Below are 22,122 nucleotides of genomic sequence, written 5' to 3'. Positions count from 1 at the left end.
ATCTAAAGGCATGCTGACACAGGAGAAACATATTGTTCATTTTAGTTTGCAAATAGGCAAGCAAAAGCAATCTAAACTGAGATCAATATTTGAGGTTAGATGCTCACAAATATATTGGAAACTGGAGCTCATTACATTTACAAACCATGGCTTCCATCACTTTGGGATTCCATAAGTTCCGACAAGGTAAGTGTTACTAAACTCTGATAAACTGAAAAAAACATTGGCCAAGGGTTAGCATCCAAAAGCTTGACATGATGTGCACCTTCTTCACTACCACATATCGAATCCACAAGTTGGCTGCTTTTCCACATCAGTTGATAAACCTTGGGGGAAAATACAACACTTCCTGACACCAACAACACAGGCATCACATACATGCTTATCAAAGAGAGATCAATGTAACTAAAGACTATAAACGTGTACAGAAGGAGACAAAAATATCAAGAAAAATAGGAAATCCAGGCAATCTCATCCCATGTCCAAAAAGAGGTGCATTTTTCATATTCGCACACTGATGCTTTTTTTTCCATTTTTAATCAGAAAATAAAGTATGAAAGACCCTGGTTATGATTTCTTATCAATGCATATCTGATGCCATGAATTTGAATTCCCTCTAACTAAATGGAGAGACAATGCATCTTTAAAGCAGTAATCCAGTTTTAAATCTGTATGATCAAAATTGAATAATTCTGGGTCAGATTCAGTCATAATCCACCACTGGCTTCTTGTTATGCATACAGTTAATTGTGCATATTGTTTCCAATGGGTATTACTCTTCTTAAACTTTAGATTCCTAATTCAAGAGGCTAAATCAGAGGCCTCTGTGATTTCAGCATTATTTCAAGAACAGCCGACCAGACATGCTCAAATCTCATAGGATTGAAGATACACTTCAATGGCCCTCTCGTATGCAGCTTGCTATGGAAATTACAAACTATACATGTGAAGGAAATCTAGACTAGATTTTAAATATATCCCTACTTGTGGAATAGTAATCACCTTTCCACTTTTCTCGTTTCAGGAGGTTTGCATGGTGGCCATAATCAAGGTAACAGCAATTTACATAACATGGAGAGAAAGTCTCTGTCGGGGTTGATGTGGTTATGCATAGCAAAGTATTTCTTCAAGTTCAGTTAGTGTGGAGAGTAATGTGATGTAGGTTGAAGAAAACAGTGTGCAAAATGGTGAAGTTGTTGCTCTCAGCAGGATAGACGTGAATGTGCAATTGTACCCATCTTTCCTCCTGTCTTTAAAGTAGCTCCTGCAACGAATCAAGGAGCTTGGTTCAATGCTGCTGACCTCCTGATGTGCCTCTAGTCCTACCGCCTTTGGAGCGGCACGAGCAGTTCCTCTGTCCCAATGCTAGGAAAATGCATCTCTTTCCAGCTTCTCCCTGCTGTTAAATGGTATATTAAAGGAGGCATTAATCAGGCAGGGTGCAATCTAACTGTCCTGAACCAACTCACTTCGTTTCAATTCCCACCCACCTCTAAATCCCATTTTTGGATTGGCTCTACAAATACTTCAGTTAAGATCACATCATGCATGTCTGCATCATGCCCACTGCCATGCAATCAACATCAAACAATGCAATAAATGATAATGAAATGGTTCAGTCAAAAAATTACTGATTAACATGCTGAACGACATTCTAGCTTTCTCGTGTGATATCGCAATCAGATTCCAAATGCCATTCTGAGTTACAAATGGGATGTCTCCAATCAGACTATTTTAAAAACCATAATGCAACTGGAAAATCATGAGAAAATCACAAGTCTGAGCTCAATAGCATTCCTGGACCATTAACCAAAAGTTTGATTTAATGTGAATTTTTAAGTTTAGTAATATTTTTCCCACCACAACAGAAATGGCACTTTCATAGTTATGAACTTTATAACTATTAACCCTTTTTAAATTTAATGTGTATTAAAAACTTCAGTACTCTCGTTGAGAATTGGCCTTGCCAGCTGGCTGAACAACTTAAAAAGAAAATCAGCAACCTTCTTTAATCAAATGAGATGTAGAAGTAAACAAAACATTTAACTTCAAATTAGAGATATGGCACGGTAACAAGCCCTTCCAGCCCATGAACCTGCAGTGCCCAAATACACCTATGTGACCAATTAACATCCCAACTCTGTACTCCTTTGGAATGTGGGAGAACACCGCAGCACCTGGCAGAAACCCATGCAGGTCATGGGGAGAACGTACAAACTCTTTTCAGACTGCGCTGAATTCAAACCTGGGTCATGGCCACTGTAATAGCATTGTGCCAGCTCCATCTCCATATTTCTTTTCAAGAAAGTACTTTGAATCACTGGCAGGCAGTGAAGCAGAACATGTTGCATATTGTACACATGTCAGCATATTCTGGTCTCCTGCAGATGTACAGCATATACTGAAGATCAGATAGCAACACATTTGACTTCTCTTCCTCCAATGGGGTCCAGTTTTGTGATATGGCAGCCTTGGTGACCTTCAACTCCCTGGACCTGGAGTTTCTACCTCTCATGGGAATTTACCTTGGTGAATAACAGCAATCTTCAACCCACCCCAGGCAGATGTGGTTAGTGCTTAAATTAACCACCGCAACCAGTAACCATAAAAAAATTCCAAGGCCTTGTTCTTCAAAGCTGACAACTTAAGCCAGACAACATCAAGACCATGCCACCAAGCAACCATCAATACATCTCCTGTCCTACCCTTGACCCCTGCCACACAGCCAGTGCTGCCATCGCTCTGTCACATGCACGCACATTGAAAAACAGTACTATACATGAATATCACACGTGCCAAGAGGCAATACCAGGTCAATTAGAATCCCAGATGAAACTTTGATTGTAGCGTGGCATGCATGGCCTAATTGGCCAGAATTGCAACCATCCCACCCTGACGAGTTCAATGCATTCTTCACTTTGGCTCAACAGGCTTCAGCAAGAACAGGTAAGAGGTGAGGAAATAGACGGAGTTGAAGTCGGAAAGGACCACCCTATTTGAGGAACAAAAAGGATTCAGCATGTAGGGAAAGATAAGAGCAGGTTTTTTTAAGATATCATATTTTGTTCATCTTGACAGTGGGAATAGCAGCCAAGGCAGGGGAATGCTCCTCTTGCAAAATGTGGTTCGTCATGGAAGCCAGCAGTATCCCTGATGACTTCATCTGTGAGAAGTGCACCCAGCTGCAGCTACTGACAGTGCTAAGTTAAGGAATGGAGCTGGAGTTGGATCAACTTCTGGTTATTCAGAAGGCTGAGAGAATGATAGAACAGGTATTACAGGGACACATCTCTGAGGCAGGAGGAGGGTAGATGGTGTCAGGAGAGGAAAATGGGCCAGGCAGGCATTGCAGGGCATCCCTGCGGCCATCCCCCTCAATAATGTATTCCATTTTGGATACTGTTTTGGGGTGGGGGGGGGGGGGTGGTGAACCTACCAGGGACAAGTCACAGAGATCAGGTCTCTGGCACAAAGTCCAGTCCTCTGGTTAAGAATGTAAGAGAAGAGGTGAGCTGTAGTGATAGGGGATTCCATAGTTAGGGGGACAGATGAGAGGTTCTGTGGAAGAGATCGAGTATCCAGGATAGTATGCTGCCTCCTTGGTGCCTGGGTCCAATATATCTTATATCGAGTTCATGGTATTTTCAGGAGAGAGGGTGAGCAGCCAGATGTCATGGTCCATGTAGGGGCCAATGCCATGGGTAGGAATGGTGTGGAGGTCCTGCAAGTTCAAGGAGTTGTGCGCTAAGTTGAAGGACAGGACTTCCAGGGTAGTGATCTCAGAAATGCTACCTGTGCCATGTGCTAGTGAGGTTAGAAATAGGAGGATAATGCAGACTAATATGTGGTTATAGACATGGTGTAGGAGGGAGGGCTTCAGTTTTCTGGATTATTGGACTCTCTTCCAGGGAAGGTGGAATCTGTTCTGATTGGAAGGTTTACATCTGAATTGGAAAGGGTCTTGTAGGAAGGTATCTATCCAATTTATTCTTAAAACTCAAGATCAAACACGCTTTCGCCACAGATGACAGCACATTCCACACTCCCACCACTGAATGAAGAACTTTCCCCAAATTTCACCCTTAACCTTAAGCTTAAAACTATGATCTCTTGTATTTATCTCCCCCAAATCTATACCACTCGGTCTATACATCTCAATCTTGTAAATCTCTATCAAATCTCCCCTCATTCTTCTTTGATCCAAGGTATAAAATCTTAACCTGTTTAATCTTTCCCTGTAATACAACTCCTGAACTCTTTCAATATTATTAATATTCTTCCTGTAATTAGGCGACCAGAATTGCACACAATATTCTAAATTTGGCCTCACCAATGTCTTAAACAACTTCAACATAATATCCCAACTCTTGTACTCAATACTTTGATTTATAAAGGCTAAGATGCCAAAACCTTTTTTTTTTACAACCCTGTCCACCTGCAACGGTACCTTCAGGGAACATATCTGTATTCCCAGATTTCTCTGGTCCTCTGCACTCCTCAGTGCCTAACCATTTACTATGTAGGTCCTACCTTGGTTCGCCCTTCAAAACTGCATCACCCCACACTTGACTGCATTAAATTCCATCTGCCATTTTTGGGCCTATTCTCCCAATTGGTCCAGATCCCTCTGCAAGCTTTGAAAATATTCCTCAATGTCCACAATACCTCCGATCTTTGTGCCATCAACAAACTTATTGTTCCAATTTATCACGTTATCATCTAGATCATTAACATACACAACAAACAACAATGGTCCCAACAGAGATCCTTGAGGCACACCACTTGACACAGGCCTCCAGTCTGAGAAGCAACCATCCACTACCACTCTGTTTTTTTTCCCCACTCACCCAATTATGAATCCATTTTACATTCTCTCCATGGATCCCAAGTGACATACCCTTCTGAACTAACCTCCCATGTGGGATCTTGTCAAAGGCTTTACTAAAGTCCATGTAGACAACAACCACAGGCTTTCCTTCATCTACTTTCTTGGTAACCTCCTCAAAAATCTCTACAAGATTTGTGAAACATGACCTACCAAGCACAAAGCCATGCTGACTATCCTTGATCAGCCCATGGCTGTCCAACTATCTATATATCCTCTCTCAAAATTCTTTCCAATAATTACTACTACTGATGTCAGGCTCACTAGCCTATAATTAACTGGCTTATTTTTGGACCCTTTTTTTAAACAATGGGACAGCATAAGCTACCCTCCAATCCTCTGGCACCTCACCTCACATTTTGAATACATCAGCCACGGCCCCTACAATTTCTACACCAGTCTCCTTCAAGGACCGAGAGAATATCATATCCGGTCCAGGTGATTTATCTACTGTTATTTGCCATAAGTTAGCAGGCACCTTTTCCTCCTTAATCTTCATCTGATCCATGACACTTCTGTTTGTTTCCCTTCCTTCCTTCCTTATACACTATGCCAGTGTCCTAGTAAATATTGATGCAAAAAAAAAGACGTTTAAGATCTCCCCCATTACATGAGGCTCCACACGTAGTCGATCACTTTGGTCCTCTAGGGGACCAATTTTGTCCCTTGCTATCATTTTACTCTTAATATATTTATATCCTTCAGATTTACCTTCACTTTATCCAAAATGGTCAGGACCGGATCTATTTTGAATAAGCCTTCTTTTCAGCAACCCAGTCTGTTTTTAAAAAAAAACAGCCCAGTAGCCACAACGAATCACTGTATCAATGTTTAAATAACAACAACAAACAAGGGAATGGTTTTTAAGCATTGAAATGTTTAATTCTCACGAAAAAAAATGCTGGCCACCGCCGATCACCCCGAGGTCTATGGTACCGCCAGCAGCTCAAGGCCCCTGATCAGTTTGGCTCCAAAATTAATTTTGGATAAATGAGGATTTCAGAGAATCCGATGATGGATAATTGGAGTTGTACTGTACCTCATTAGCTCTTTTGCCTAAACTCGCTACGCACCTCCTACTTCTTAGTAACCAAATCACCAATATCCCTCGAAAACCAGGGTTCCCCTATCCTTGTTAATTTTGCCTTTAATCCTAACAGAACATGCAAACCCTGCACTTTCAAGATTTCATCTTTGAAGGCTATCCACTTAACACACCCTTGCCAGAAAATAACATATCCCAATCCACACTTCTAAGATCCTTTCTCATTTCCACAAAATTTGCCTTCCTCCAATTTAGAATCCCAACATGAGGACCAGACCTATCCTTTTCCATAATTAACTTGAAGCTAATGAAATTATGGTCTTTTGTCCCAAAATGTTCATCAACATTCATCTGTCAACTGACCTGTCTGATTTTCTAATAGGAGATCAAGTACTGTGTCCTCTCTCGTTGATACCTCTATATATTGATTTAGAAAGTTTTCCTGAACACATTTCATAAACTCCAAGCTATCCAGCCCTTTTACAGAATGGGAGTCTCAGTCAATATTTGGGAAGTTGAAATCTCCGGCTATCACAACTTTCTGCTTCTTACATCGGTCTGCTATCTCTCTACAGATTTGCTCCTCCAATTCTCTCTGACTTTTGGGCAATCCTATCAGTGTGGTCACACCTGTCCCGTTCCTCACTCCACTCATATAGCATCTAGACAAATGCTCCTGGCTGTCCTGACTTCGTACAGCTGAGATATTTTCCCTGACTAGCAATGACACTACTCTCCCTTTCATCCCTCCCCCGACATCACGTCTGAAGCAACAGAACCCCGGAACATTGAGCTATCAGTCCTGCCCCTCCTGCAACCAAGTCTCACTAAGAGCAATAATGTCATAATTCCACGTGTCTATCCATGTCTGAAGCTTGTCAGACTTTCTAACAATACCCATGCATTAAAATAAATACATCTGGCAACATTTCTATTATGTACAGACCTTTGATTTCTGTCTATATGTGCAGTCCTCGCGTGACCTTTATCCTCCTCCTTCTTAGTAACTGGCTCTTCTCTCCTGGCAAGACAAACAAAGCTACCCACAAAGATATTAATCCCCTTCCAGTTCAGATGCAATCCAACCTATCGGTACAGATCCCACCTTCCCTGGAACAAAACCTGAAGCCCTCCCTACCACACCATGTCCCCAGCCACACGTTAAGCAGCCTTATACTCCCTATTTCCAATCTCTCCAGCATGTGGCATGGGAAGTACTCCTGAGATCACTACCCTGGAGGACCTCTTCTTCAACCTAGTGCCTAACTATCATTACTGTATATTTTGGCGTACAAATCGAGTCTTGAAACTAAAAAAATCTCTCAAAAAAATGGGCGTTGGCTTATACGCCAGGTATACTTTAGAGACCTTAAATTCAGCTCAAAATTCAATCTGCACTGATCTGGCAAAGAAGTTCACCCTTGAGAAACCAAAACCCGACTGTGACAGATTTTCACTGAGATTTTTATTGAAAACAAATGTACAATTAGCACCCTTCAAAATCACTGTCATTGTCTGAAAACAACACATTTAGAACCCTTAAAAATCACTCTCACTATCATCGTCTAAGCAAAGATGGCAGCAAACACACCCATACTCTCACTGTTTAAACAGTCATCATATGGGCCCTGGTCTGCTTCTGATGAGGCAGTTTCAGCTTCATCATCAGTGTCCCACAATAAATCACCTTCCATGCCATCAATTGCACAAGAGGTACCGCACTTTTTAAAACGATTTTATCACAGTCTCTATATTAACTTTGTCTCATGCCTTGAGCACGAATTTACACAGCACATCAAGTGAGGCAGCACGCACTGCCCCACCTATTGTAAATGGCTTTTCTGCACTCTACATCCATATATTCCATTCCTCATGCACATGGTCTTTGAATGGCTTGTTCAATCAGACATCGAGAATATGAACGTCAAACTACCTGGAATAGCTGCCATGTAAGTATTGCGTAGTGCTAATCTACTTTTATTCTTCTCAGTTAAGTGGCTACGAAATGTATCCCAGACCAGCAAACTCCGTTCTTTGCATAAACCGCCTGTCTGTCTGTTCCACACATTGTCTATCCATTGTTTTACACCATTTTTATCCATCCATCCTTTTTCAGAAAAATGTACAAAAATGCCTGCAGGGAATTTCATTTTTGGTTTAATTTTGCATTTGAAAATTACCATGGGTCTTAACTTTATCCTGTCGGCCATGCATAACACCACAGTAAACCTAGTCCTTTTGTGGCCTGTACTTCAGGTTTGCACAGTTTTAACACTTTTCCATTCTACCGTTCTATTGCATATCATGTCGAAATTCATGGGGGTTTTGTCCAGGTTTCCAATATTTGCCAATGCAAACTGGTGTTTCTGCCGGTTATGTACAATAAACTGGTGAAAGCTTACAACTTTATGATCAAGATCTTTTGGTAGTTTCTGTGCAATTTTTGTTTTTTGGCATAATACTAGATTTTTCGTGTTCATGAAACGATTGCACCAGCCAAATGTAGCCTCAAAATCATCACTGAGGTCTGAGAGTGACTTTGCCCACTTCAGTGCAAATGTTCTTATTTTATTTTGGTGACTATGTAGTAATCTTGCCTCTGTTCACATACCCATTCTGCAAAGGGATTTTCCAACTCTGGCCAATGAGTGATTGTTTTTCTCAACAAACATTACCTTTTTGGTATTTTTTCTTAATTTTTTCCAATACAGCACAGAATAATTTTTAAAGTTCTCCAGTTTGTGTCTTCTTTTCTTTGGCTTGGCTTCACAGACGAAGATTTATGGAGGGGGTAAATGTCCACGTCAGCTACAGGCTCGTTTGTGGCTGACAAGTCCGATGCGGGACAGGCAGACACGGTTGCAGGGGAAAATTGGTTGGTTGGGGTTGGGTGTTGGGTTTTTCCTCCTTTGTCTTTTGTCAGTGAGGTGGGTTCTGCAGACTTCTTCAAAGGAGGTTGCTGCCCGGCGAACTGTGAGGCGCCAAGATGCACGGTATGAGGTGATATCAGCCCACTGGCAGTGGTCAATGTGGCTGGCACCAAGAGATTTCTTTAGGCAGTCCTTGTACCTCTTCTTTGGTGCACCTCTGTCACGGTGGCCAGTGGAGAGCTCGCCATATAGCATGATCTTGGGAAGGCGATGGTCCTCCATTCTGGAGACGTGACCCACCCAGCGCAGCTGGATCTTCAGCAGCGTGGACTCGATGCTGTTTGTGTACGAAGCCTCTAATGGACCAGTCCCCTTTTTACATTACCGAACTCCTAATGCCCTATTCCACCAAGACCCCTCAGATTGGCCAATTTAGGGCACTTAGTTGATCTGCGCTCAAATCACAAACTCAGGGGAGATCGCACCTTTGCTACTGCTCCCTCCATCAAATCAACCCCTTCAACTTTTCTAAATCCAGTTTGATGCTGTATTTTATTCGCAAGTGTTTTGAGGTGATTGTTGATTGTTACCACATTGTATGTACAATTCTGAACTTTGGGTACCCATTTTATTCTGCACTTTAAATAGCTGCTTAAGTTGAAATGTAATTTATGATCGGCACAGCACTTTGGTCAATGCAAGTTGTTTTAAATTTGTTACCTAAATAAAGTAAACTAAACTAACTCCCTGAACTCTCCTTGCAGGACCTCCTCATTCTTCCTACCCATGCCATTGGTCCCTACATGGACCATGACATCTGGTTGATTACCCTCCCACCCAAGAATGTCGTGAACATGACCTGAGATATCCTGTACCCTGGCACCAGGGAGGCAACATACCATCCAGGATTCACAATCTCCTCTACAGAACCTCTCATCTGTCTTCCTAATTATGGATTCCCCTAACACTCCAGCTTGCCTTTATTTTCCCTTTCCCTTCTTAGCCACAGCACCAGACTCTGTGTCAAGGCTTGTACCTGGTTGGTGATCCCCCTCAACAGTATCCAAAACAGTATACAATATTTGATGGCATAGAGGACTCATTGGCATACAAAAACACCCCATTTTTAACTTGAAATTTTAGAAAAAATTAGTTTTAGTGTATTTACAGGTAAACCTTGCATAGAACATACAACTAGGACATTGGTAAAACTAGTTTCAATAATAATACTGCAGTAATTAACAAGATAAATTTTTAATAAGAGAACATTAAAACAACTATCTTAAACAAAAACACAATAAAACATTAATGTTCTGTAACAAAAACTTTAACTGTCTTCACCGCCTGAACATTCATCAGTTTCATCACTATCAAAGCCCAAAAACTCAGCATCACTACTGCTGGTATCACTTCCCTCAAATAATCCAATGTCCTCAGTGCCATCTGTAATGATAGTGATCATGGTTGCAATGCAAGTAGCAATGCCTTTCTGCCAGTAAGGGACTGACACATAGTATGCTGATCTGTAATGGAGGCTTCCAGCCTCATGGCGCTGTTTGCAACTTTAAAGTAAATAACCTTTTCCTTCAACTAGGTGTTGTCTAAGAACTCACATATACGAATACAAGATGAAACATGGTGTCAGAAATGGGATGAAGGAAATTAGAAGGAAATACTTTAAAAGGTAAAATCTAAAATCAGCAACTGATCAGTGAAGAGAAACTAACGAAGTGAAAAATGGAAGGATTACATCCACCAGCAAAACTTCAACTGATAGGTAATGTGGCTGAAAATTGGAACAGATTCAAACAGCATTTTGGATGGTATTTAGTGGCAGTTGGAGCTGATGAGAAAAGTGATAAAGTGAAAACGTCAGTTTTCTTACATGTCGTGGGTGATGAAGCCCTGAAGTGTATAATAACTTCACATTTGCTACTGATGGAGACAAAATAAAATTGGAAAAAAATAATGGAACAGTTTGAGGCAGACTGCATACTTAAACATAACGTGATGTTTGAGAGGCACAGATTTTTCACATGTACAGAAAACGAAGAAAGTATTGATTAGTATGTGACTGAATTGAGAAACAGAAGCAAAATTTGTGAAATTGGTGGATTTGTGTGATATTCCAGATAACAGTCTAAGGGAAAAACTGTTTAGAGAGCAAAATCTAGAGAAACTAAAAACACAGGCAAAAGAGCTGTTCAGTGAAACTACCTGCAACGTGGATGCAGTGAGTGAGGAAATAAACCATTTAACAAAAAGTGCGTGAAAGTGGAGAGAGGCGTGGCCAGCAAACAAAAATGAAAGGGACAATCGAAAGCCATGTCATCGATGCAGTACACACCCTCCAAAAAAGTGTCCAGCATATGGTAAAACATACTATATATGCAACAATCTGCATCCTACAAGAGGAGCATTCTCCTGCCCTCGGCTCCATAACCCACACTCACTCTCTCTATCCCACTACTACAACACTGCCTACTATGCTGGTAGTCTCCTGGGGGAGACAAAAAAACCAAAGGAAAAAACCTGCAACCAATTTCAGGAAAAAAACTTTGGAAAATATCTCCCCAACTTCCTAGTGGCAATCAAGCAAAGCTCCAGGAGATCACTGAAAATAGTGATGCAAAATCAGCATTACTATTTCTAATATATAACAGAGGTATTTAAAATTACAAGTAAGATAGACAGAGTAAACAGAGATAGGTTTTTTCCACTAAAGGTAGGTGAGATACAAACCAGAGGACACGAGTTAAAAGTGAAAGGGGAAAAGTTTAAGAGGAATATGAAGGGGAACTTCTTCACACAGAGAGAGGTGGGGGCATGGAAAAAGCTTCCATCTGAAGTGATGAATGAGGGCCCAATTTTAAAATTCAAGAGGAATTTGAACAGGTACATGGATGGGAGAGGTATAGAGGGCTATGGACTGGGTGAATATCAGTAGGGCTAGGAAAAAAATGGTTCAGCACACTCTAAAAGGGCTGAAGAAGCCAGTTTCTGTGCTGGCATGTTCTATGACGAGAACAGAAGGTCAGGGAGTCCACATAATCCATCTTGACAGCCTCTTGTGCATCTCTACGTAGGTCATGTTGTGAATATCAGATTGGCCTTCCTGACAGTAAACCAGTGAAAAGAAACTAGTCTGGATGAAGTTCTTAGTGATGTCCTGAGAACCTGCATGGACCAGTTGGAACATGTATTCATAGACATCTTTTACCTCCCTTCCATCAGCCAGTTCCACCTGCCCAAAAAAAAACCCACCATCATTTCAATTCCAAAGAAAGACAATGTGCCCTCATGACTATCACCCAGTGACTCTGACATCCACCATAAAGTACTTTGAAAGTCTGTCATGGGTCGTATGAACTCCAGCCTCCCAGGTAGCCTCCATTCCCTACAATTCACCTACCACTGAAACAAGTCCCATGCAAAAAACCTAAGCAAGCTCATCTCCAAATGCAACTGGACCTCAATATTGGAAACAACACCTCCTCCATGATAATCCTTAACACTACCCTCTACTATACATAGAGATAATTGTGTGACTAAATAGCACTCTAACTCCATTTACAATTTTACAGATGACATCACCACTATAAGACAGATGGTTAATAATGACAAGATGATGAAGGTGATAGAGAGGCTGTAACCATAGTCTTTGGACAACAACCTCTCCCTTAATGTCAGCAAAACAAAATAGCTGGTTATTGACTGTAGGAAGCTAGGTGGAGTGCACGTGCCCATCTGCATTAACTGTGTTAAGATTAAACCAACCTCCTCTCAATCAACTTTGTCCATACCTCCCACTGACTCAAGAAAGTTGTCAATTATTAAGGGAACCACCCTGGACACACTCTTTTCCCTCCCTTCTAATGGGTTAGAAGGGGTTGAAAACATGAACCTCCAGATTCAAGGACAATTGCTTCCCTACTATTATCAGACTTGAAAACGATGATGTCTGTGCTCTGTTTAGCTGTACTTTAATCAATTTTATGCATTTTGTCATATCATATCCTGCATTTTGATTTACTATAAAACTACATCCTGCACTTTTGTTTTAATTATTGCGCTACTTGCTGCATTGAACTACAAGTTGACTTGTCTGGATAGAATTCAAGGCTTTTCACTAGAGATATACAACAATAAACAATACAATTCAATGGTAGTTCCACAAGATACTGAACTGAGCAACCATATACACTCAACATCTGCTTCTCAAAAGTCTCCCCATTAAGTGTTATTCGAAAAAGATGTGAAGGCAAGTTATTTCTAATAAGATTAATTTACACAGGTTGAATGTCTTAAGTAGTTTTTTTTTTAAACGTTTTTAAACTATTCCAGAGCTATTTGTAAACAGTGGATAAAGGCCTTCTAATAGCACAAGGAGTCAGAAGGTCATCGGAGTAATGGATGAATTGAACCTTAGTTCCTGCTGCAATTCATCGATTCTCTCACAGCAATGCCAGCAGGACACTGAGGCCCTTATATCATTACAGATTAAGTGCAACTGGGAGAAACAAAAGGCAGCTACAATCATGCCGATGACAAATTTTTAAATACACCAGGAATCATGTACTTCACAAGAATGCATCACATAAATGACTTTTGTAAATCTAGACAGGTACAATATTCAAATTTACACACAAATGCTGCAGAAACTCAGAATTATTCAGCATTCTTTATGTAGCATAGATTTAAAAAATACATTAACAATGTTTTGGGACTGAGCCCTTCATCAAGGCATGACCTAAAAACAGGCAGGCACCTGAATAAAATGGGGGGGGGGGGGGAGAAAGAGGGACAAGGGGAGGAGCACAGTGCTGCAGACAAGAGGTCATATGAGTGAAAGGTGTAGATCAGTGATTGTGTTCATATCCTGTATATCTGGGTAACAGAACATGGCTACCGGATTGTGCCAGCATAAAGAATCCCCCGGAACCCCAGTAACCCAAATATACAGGATATGAACACAGATGACTGATCTACAGGGGTGCACAAGAGAAAAGGCTGAGGTCATTGGTTGACAGGGGGGGGGGAAATCAGGAGGAGAAATGGAGGGTTGAGGTGGTCAAAAGGTAGAGATGGCATGTAGAGGAGGTCAGGGGGGGAGGTGGAAGGGTCAGAGGGGATTGTGGGGAGAGAGGAGAGAGTCTGAGGGCTAAGGGCCGTATCTGCCACTTCCACCCTCTGACCTTCCTAAATCTCCACCTCACGCCTCTGACTTCCCTATCCCTCCATTCCACCACGCCCCCCCCACCTCTCCCTTCAGAAAGGTAACTGTTTCCTCCCAACTCAGCATTTTTCTTCAAGCCCTCCCATCTCTATCCACCTATGACCTCCTGCCAGTAACCCTGTGCTCCTCCCCTCACCATTTTATTCTGAAGCCAGGCTGTTTTTAGCTCATACCTTGATGAAGGAGTCAGGTGAGAAGTCATTGGTTATGTATTTTTCTTTGCTACATAAAGAATGCTGCATGTCTTTTATCTGTATTGAGTGTTAAAATTAAACCAACCACCTCTCAGTCAACTCTGTCCATACCTCCCACTGACTCAGGGAAGTTTCTCCAGCACTTTTGTGTAAACTACAATCAAAGATTTTGCAGATTTTTGTGTTTTTAAACTCAAGTAGAATATTTAAATTTGCAAAGTCAACCTGATCCCATGTTAATTAGGTGCACAAAGTTCAAACCTCTATTCATCCATTGTACAATGCATTACAGTGAAAACCAATTTATTTCCTTGACACTTTCACATGAATTGCTACAAAGTTCAGGATAAGTGTCCACAAAGCATTTTCTGTAACTGCATACAGCAACCAAGGTCAGATTCACACCCAGACTCCTAGAGCAATAGGCCAGAAACACTAACTGCAGAACCACAATGCTGCCAATCGCTGCCAATTCACTTTACAAAACTGTACAATAGTTAAATATTGCAAAGCAGCTTGAAATTAATTGAGATGGTGAAATTATAAAAATGACAGACAAAAATACATTAATTTGTATTCAGTGTTTATAGAACTATTTTATAATTAAAGTAAATAACTGCAAGGTTACTTGGAGTCAACAAAAACAATATCAAGTGTTTTCACTTATTTATATAAAATGTTTACACTTCAAATTTTATTTCAATATTTACACACAAGCCCTCTTCAGCTGCTTTTCCATTTCCAATACAACATTAACCAGTCATAATTATTACTTTTGATTATTTACCATCATAGTAAATACCTTCATAACCAAGGCCAATGTTAATTTTAAAAATAGGCCATCCCTAGTTTGTTTTCAAAACCAAATTTATTTGCTCATAGATGTCCCAATAGGAATTAAACAGCAGTAGTTCAAGGAAAAAAAGTATCTCAGTGAAACACCATCTAAGGTGGCCATTCCAACAGAGGACTTTGTCCTAGGTTATTATACACATATAGTAAATTCAAAAAAAAACATTTTTTTAATATAAGATTTAAACAGTATTGCATAAACAACAAATGCAAACACACTATGTGTGCATATGGTAACCTAGGACTATGTCCTCCTTTGGAATGGCCACCCTAGCACCATCTACCATGTTATCTGTTCTCTTGCATTCTTCAGGTCAATCGTTGTTTATTCACCACAAATTATTAATATGATTAAATTGGATTCTCACAACTAATAGACTTGTTTAAATTTATAAACAAATACATTCAGAAATCTCATCACTTAAAAGTGTGAAGCTTTTTTGGAAGGCTAAAATTGAAGGCAGAGTACATAGTTAATGGCGGGATTCTTAACAGTGTAGAAGAAGATAGGGACCTTGGATTCAAATCCATAGATCTCTCAAGGTTGCCACAAAGGTTGATAAGGTTGTGATGACCACATTACCTCACTGCACCACAGGAGCCCCTGCTACCACTCAGCAAATGTTATATTTCTGTATGCCTGGGCCAGAGATTGTATTGACCATGTACAGATGTACTGAGTGTCTATATGGCAATTCTAACCTTCTCGGCTTGGCCATTGAGTTCCAGTTTTTTAGGTCTCCAAAATTGAAGTCATCAGCTTCAACTCCTGCTCCACTGCTTTCCCTATCCCAATCTCCTATCCAAGACCCAGCCATGCAAAGAGTTTTCTTCTATCTAAATCCTGTCCCATTTGATTAATATCTTTCAAAACATTATGGGGGAGATATCAATCTTTTCTTGCATATATTACTTGCTCAAGTATAAAATCACCATCAGACTCACCTCTTTACATTCTAATTTCAGTAGGGGCTAAGAGGCATACTTGCATTTAGTGGAATTTTAGAGAAACAGCCAAATTTCACCATCTTTGCTTCTGAACCTCAACCAAGATTATTTTTTATAAAACCGCGACAGAAAACAGCTCCATTTCTTCAAGCACATCTCATTTCTCACCTTTCATCCTCAAAACAATTAACCACCCTCTAATTACCCCATTTCCTCCTTTTGTCCTCTTTAGCTATCACATTTAACTCATTCTACAGATCATTCTCAGAAGGCTGCTGAAGGTAGGAAACGTAGCCAACTCCTTCAAAGTCTCTGACCTTCCAGCTACTGAAGACATGTATGCAATGTGCTGCTTCAGGAAGGCAGCCAATATCACAAAAAGGATTCCCATCACCCTGGGCATAACCTCACTGCTACCATCAGGCAGAAGGTACAGAAGCCTGAAGACCTTTATGCCAAGAGTCAATAACCCCCAGTTCTTTCCAACACCTACCAGGTTATGGAACCAATCTTTGTTACACTGCTCTAACACCACAAAAGCACTGTCTGCACTGTTGCAAAGTCACTTTGTATTCATTACATCTTTTCAATTAAAATTATGTTGTGGCAGCATGCCACTAGGCAGGCAAACCGGCCCCGCTTGTAATCCACGCGGCGGGGCAGCCGGCCAAAATGGTGCCATCTGGGGTTTCCCCTTCTTCTCAGCACCAGGCTCAGAAACTCGCGCTGGGGGACCACGTGATGCCCGAGTGACGTCGGTGCCCCCCAGCGTGGTTCTCAGCCAGGTCCGGGCTGGGAGTATAAATCCAGCCCGAGAGCCAGCAATAAACCAGTTTTCGGCTCACTGAGCTCAACCCGCTTGGTTGTGTGTTCTTTCAGTAGCAGTGTAGCTGCCGCTACAATGTAGTCTTTTTTTTTTAAAAAGTACCTGTTCAGCTGCTACAAGAATTTTGATGCAAATGTACCTTGTATATGACAATAAACCTGTTATTGTTTCTGTTACTTTTGCCAGAAACTGTTCACTTACTCCTGCTTTGCTTTCTTACCCCAGTTACTAACAAAAGCAAATCCTCCTCCTATCTGGGCTAAATAAGACTTCATTCCCCTTTGACTTTGAGGTGAGATTTAAACTCCACGGTAGAGAAGTGGAGAGGGAATCATCATTGATTATCTTCATCCAACCAAGAACAATACAGTAGTGTTGGCTGCTGCAAAGCTGACAGCAGCCAACTCAAGGATGAATAGTTTGACTGAACGAAAGATTTTTTAAAAATCAAAATACATGATTTGCTAATAGTAAATATGCCAAATGCTGATGCACTATTTCAGATTAGATACAATTCAACAAGAGGAAGAAGAGTTAAAACTGAAATGGTAAATAAACAAATGATGCAATTAAATAGCTCGAGGATCATCATCCTCCAACCAGAATATCAATCCTATAAGATTGCACATGCATTGGTTACAATCAAATTTCTACATGCAGAGATTTCTTAAATATTTAGTCCAAGACTCCAAAACAGAATCCAAGCATAGACTATAAAATTTAAAATACACTGGACAACGAAGATTTTGCTTTCTGAACACTTACGAACTTTTTAAGGAGTTTGAGCAGCTGATCATGAAAATCACCTTAGAATTTTCCAATCAAGTACCTTTTTTTTTTAGATAGAAACTATTTTTGTGATTTACTGTCATACTTTTACATGCTTCAAGCATATAAAACCATGAAGTGCCACATGTCATTGAAAATTAATTTTCTGCATTCGTGCTTAAACTTTCACCAAGGCATGGCGACCATGGGAAAGCAACATCAGGGCAACTGGAATCTATCAATGCTGGCCGACTATTGTGAACACTGACAAGAGCGGCATCAGATACTGAATGCAGATGAAAATCAGCAGCAAAACCTTTTTACAAATGTTGAATTAATGCAACGCGTCAGCGTCATTATGCGATTAAACTTGCTAAATTCAATAAAAGTTAATTCATGGTTTCTGCAATTTTCTACATTATACATGAAATCTGAAATCATCTTTGTGATAATCATAATCCCAAATTTCTTTCAGGAAGCAAATCTTATGTAAAAAAAAATTGTTGTCCAATGTCATCAATCAGAAAAAATGCATCTGAACAGATCTAAAATAAGCATTTTACATTATGCAACCACAATCCTCAATGGAATTAACTATTTATTATCTTTAAAAAGAGCCTGTTCACTTAGGGCAAACCAGACGCTGAGCACATGCCGCACAATCCAGATGGGAACAGCAACAGCCAGTCATGACTTACCCACAATGATGATAAGTGAAAGAGTAATTAGGGTCAGGGATGATCCACTGATGATCATATTAGCAACTATCTTAAATAAAGGAAACAGCAGTAGCGTAGACCAGAACAGCCAGTTTATAAGGACCCAATGTCGTTTTGGTGGCACAATCGGAGTTCCTGGATATCTGCCGTTTTTGAAGTATTCTTCCTGAAGAAGATCCTAATAACAGAATGGTACGCCTTAGTGAAAAATACATTTCTGCTCTAAATTTGACCCACATTAGTTCTGCACAGTTCCCCTAGTAATGCAGGTAATTTTTGCAAGATTCAGTACCTTGAGGACTACAATTAATCCACTAGAATCCCCATTGTATAGTCTCTTAGTCACAGTTGGACATGCCCAAGCCTGCTCAAGTTCCAAGAAGAACAAAATATTAATTATAGTACTATTTCACTATTTAAAATATTCTCTATGTTAATTAGCACCTTATCATACAAAACAAGGAAATAATTTTGGGAAAATTAGACTGGACAAAATGTGTGGGTATTGATGCCAAAATGAATAAACATTTTTAAATTAGGTCTAAAGTAAAATACCATATTACTCTATACTTAAATGTTTGTAACTTGAAAAATCAACTTTATCACTTTTTATATTAATTCCTCAAAAAATCTACTGTTCTCGTGCACTCCATTTAAATACATTGACAAATAATTGAGGAATCCAAACATTAAAAATAACTAATGAACAAAATCAAATTTTCATTTGCTTATTGGTCCCAACATCAGGAAGTTTTCTGAAAGAAATCTGCACCCTAAGGACCATTAATACCATTCACTTCTAACTTCTTGGAAATATTAAAGTGCTCTAGCGTTCGCGCTATGCAAGCGTGGAAAAGAATGACATACAAACCAAAGCCCTGGAAAACGAGACTGGTTTATTGATCTGGCCATTGCACTTGTATGGGCCCCAGGCGCTAACGTCAGGGCCCTGCGTCATCGGAGCGCCAGCCTGGGATTGGCCTGCGTTCCACCAGAGTTCCCATCTACCTACCATGTATAGGTCACTTGGGGCGATGGCCAGTGTCACCCTCTGGTCCACACAGTTTTGGCCATTTTGCAGGGCGGTCCATGCCTCTGTGCACAGGCCGCTACAGTGCGATGAACTTAATTAATTTCTACTTCTCTTTCACTCCATTAGAAATTGTTGCACTCCCTCGTCATTTTGCCCAAGCAGTAGATCGGTGAATATTTGAAAGAAAGCTCAAGCCTATTGCACCCCACCCTGCCCCAATTATTCTCATTCATCTTCCTCCCTCCCGATGTGATGGCTCTACCCATCATAAATACACGGCAGAGCAATGGTCATCTTCCCTACCCATAATCCCATGTCTTCCAGAACAGTTCCAACTGCATGAGGGATTATGGGTAGGGAAGACAGCCATTGCTTTCCCACGTTTTGAGTCACAGAGAGTGGCCCGAAAAGCTGAAGCGGCCCAGTGAGGCAGTCACAGCCCACACTGGCCACCGCTGCCATGAGGGGGTCATGGAGGAAGAGGGGTGAGTGGGGAGACGGGTCGCAGGTTGACAGTGTCATTGGCCTGCTCCTAAAAAGCCGCTTGCAGTGGCTGTACATTCATGTGGGGTGGTGCAGCGCAGTGCTCAGCTGATTATCCTTCTCTGAGAGGGATTGCAGTCGGTGCCTTGGAGCCGGCTACGGTGCATTCAAGAAGGCAAGTCTCCCAACGCAAGGGCGGAGAACCTCTGTTTTTACAGTCGGGCTTTTTCTTTGCATGAAAGGGCCTAATGCAATGTACCCACCTGAATTAATAACAAAGTTGTAATTTATTATTTTTGAGTCCATGTGCACACTTGAAACTAAAGCAAAGAACACCTTTTAGTTAGGAAATATGTCAAAACACAACCCTCAAACAAAAATATAAAACAAATGAAAATTATTTGAGTAATCTAACCTTGGGCTCCATATGAAAGAACATTACAATTAAGAATAATGGAATAGACAGGAAAACGTTAAACTGAACAAAATGCAAGTCATTATTTCAGTAACAAGTTCATTAGCTGTTACCTCGCAACTTGAAACTACAAGTCCAAAGGTGCAATTTTGTACAAAATTACTAAAAAGTGAAATGCAATGCAATACATACCATCGGCATGCCTCAGGAATGTCACCATTGACCAAAAACTTAAGCGGTCCAGTGATATTAATAAGGAGTCAAAGGCTAAACTACTGCAGTAAACTGAGCTCCCAAAAACATTTCTACAATTTACAAGGTAAATGGTATGTTCTCTATCTGACAAATGCAGCTCCATCATCACTTAAAAAGGTCATTAATATTTCAAATAATGAGCAGCTGGAGAAACTCAACAGGTCAGGCAGTATCTGTCCATTTTGGATCAGGGCCCTTTATCGAATGCAGGATGATGTAGTAAAAAGAAAGAGCAGTTAAAGAACAGATGGAAATAGTGGAACCAGACAGAGGTGAGGGTTATCTAAAATTAGAAAAATTGATGTTCGTGCCATTGGGTTTAAGGCTGACAGGTGTCCATATTCAAATTTATATTTAGCCTGGCATTGGATGAGGCTGAGGGCAGACATATCCGTGTGAGACAGGCGAAAGGAATTTAAATGGTTAGGTAGTGGAAGTCCAAATTGAGTCCCATTGATAAAACACAGGTACTCAGTAAACTGGTCACCAAATCTGGATTTAGTGCATGCTCCCTATTTAAAATTTACCATTTGGAGTCTTGGTATCAATGATATATAAACGCAAGATAATACAACAAGGTAACTGTTGAAAAGCATACAGAAATCTTATTGTAAACAATGCTGAGATTTCATTTAACCTCTAAAACACCAACTTGGAAGAGTAAAGAATTTCAAACATGAACTCAGCCTGCTTCGACGCTTCTATTTTAACTGATATGGCTGATCAATCTAAGCTCACATGGCATTTCTTATGACAAAAATTTTAATTTCTAAATATGTCTTACCGGAGTTTCTTGTACTCAACTAATACAGTACATAAAAAGAGGATGACCAGAACCATGAAGTCATTTCAGATCTAATGCATTTCAGTTTATAATCAGAATTTTGCATCACAAATCTGCTTATTCCACCTCTGATCTCCATTATGCACCCATTAATACCAATCACCCTCCAACCTGTTCTGAATTAGACCTGCGATAAAAAACCCAATAGTGTTCAGGAAGCAAAATCTTTATTGACCAGTGTAATTAGACACCCAATTGCCTAATGCTTTAAGAATCAGAGAGAAGATGTTTGCTTTCTTAATTATATAGTTATTGTGTCATGCTCTTGAATAAATTATCTCAAAAAAGGTCAATGGAAATAGATTCTGTAATCTCATACAAAAATATTCTCATATAATTGAAAGGGGAAATATATTAGGCTAAGGATAAAGAACAAGGTAACAGATAAGATAGTGTCAAAGTAGGAGTAAATTAGCCAGCTTCCTTCTAAACTGCATCATGTTATTATTGTCTACTTCATACAAGAGCTCCATTTCTGCACAGTACAGTAGATTTGTCCATTACCTATTCATCAGATGCATCATTCCCATCTAACATTATTACAGGTACACAATCCTTTATTCGAACATCTAACATCCGGAAAGCTCCAAAAACCAGCAAGTGGGAAGAGAGACGGCAGCACAAGTCAGGTGGGCGACTGGAAGGGGATGGGGGTGGATACGGCAGCACAATTCAGGTGGTCTTAAATCTGGCTTTCCAAATCCAAAACCATCAAAACTGAAGATCAATTTACAATATGTGCATATTGT

At 40.4% G+C, this 22,122-nt stretch overlaps 1 protein-coding gene across 10 annotated transcripts in view; it reads right to left on the bottom strand.

Moving 5' to 3' along the window:
* Positions 1-22,122, bottom strand: part of agpat4 (1-acylglycerol-3-phosphate O-acyltransferase 4 (lysophosphatidic acid acyltransferase, delta)) — a 287,637-nt gene that overhangs the window by 39,076 nt on the left and 226,439 nt on the right. For 7 of the 10 annotated variants that reach the window (XR_011355899.1, XR_011355900.1, XM_069932043.1 and 4 more), the window contains exon 8: positions 18,323-18,521. The exons of the other annotated variants lie outside the window; for them this stretch is intronic. Coding sequence is in view for 5 of the 7 variants with exons in the window: in XM_069932043.1 (XP_069788144.1) it covers positions 18,323-18,521 (199 nt within the window). In the remaining 2 variants the exon portion in view is untranslated. The remainder of the gene's footprint in view (positions 1-18,322; positions 18,522-22,122) is intronic. 10 annotated transcript variants of the gene reach the window in all.

This window comes from Narcine bancroftii, chromosome 4, assembly GCF_036971445.1.
Source record: "Narcine bancroftii isolate sNarBan1 chromosome 4, sNarBan1.hap1, whole genome shotgun sequence".
Lineage (NCBI taxonomy): Eukaryota > Metazoa > Chordata > Chondrichthyes > Torpediniformes > Narcinidae > Narcine > Narcine bancroftii.
Note: the sequence above shows the minus strand (reverse complement) of the source record. Positions and strands in the feature narration are given on the sequence as shown.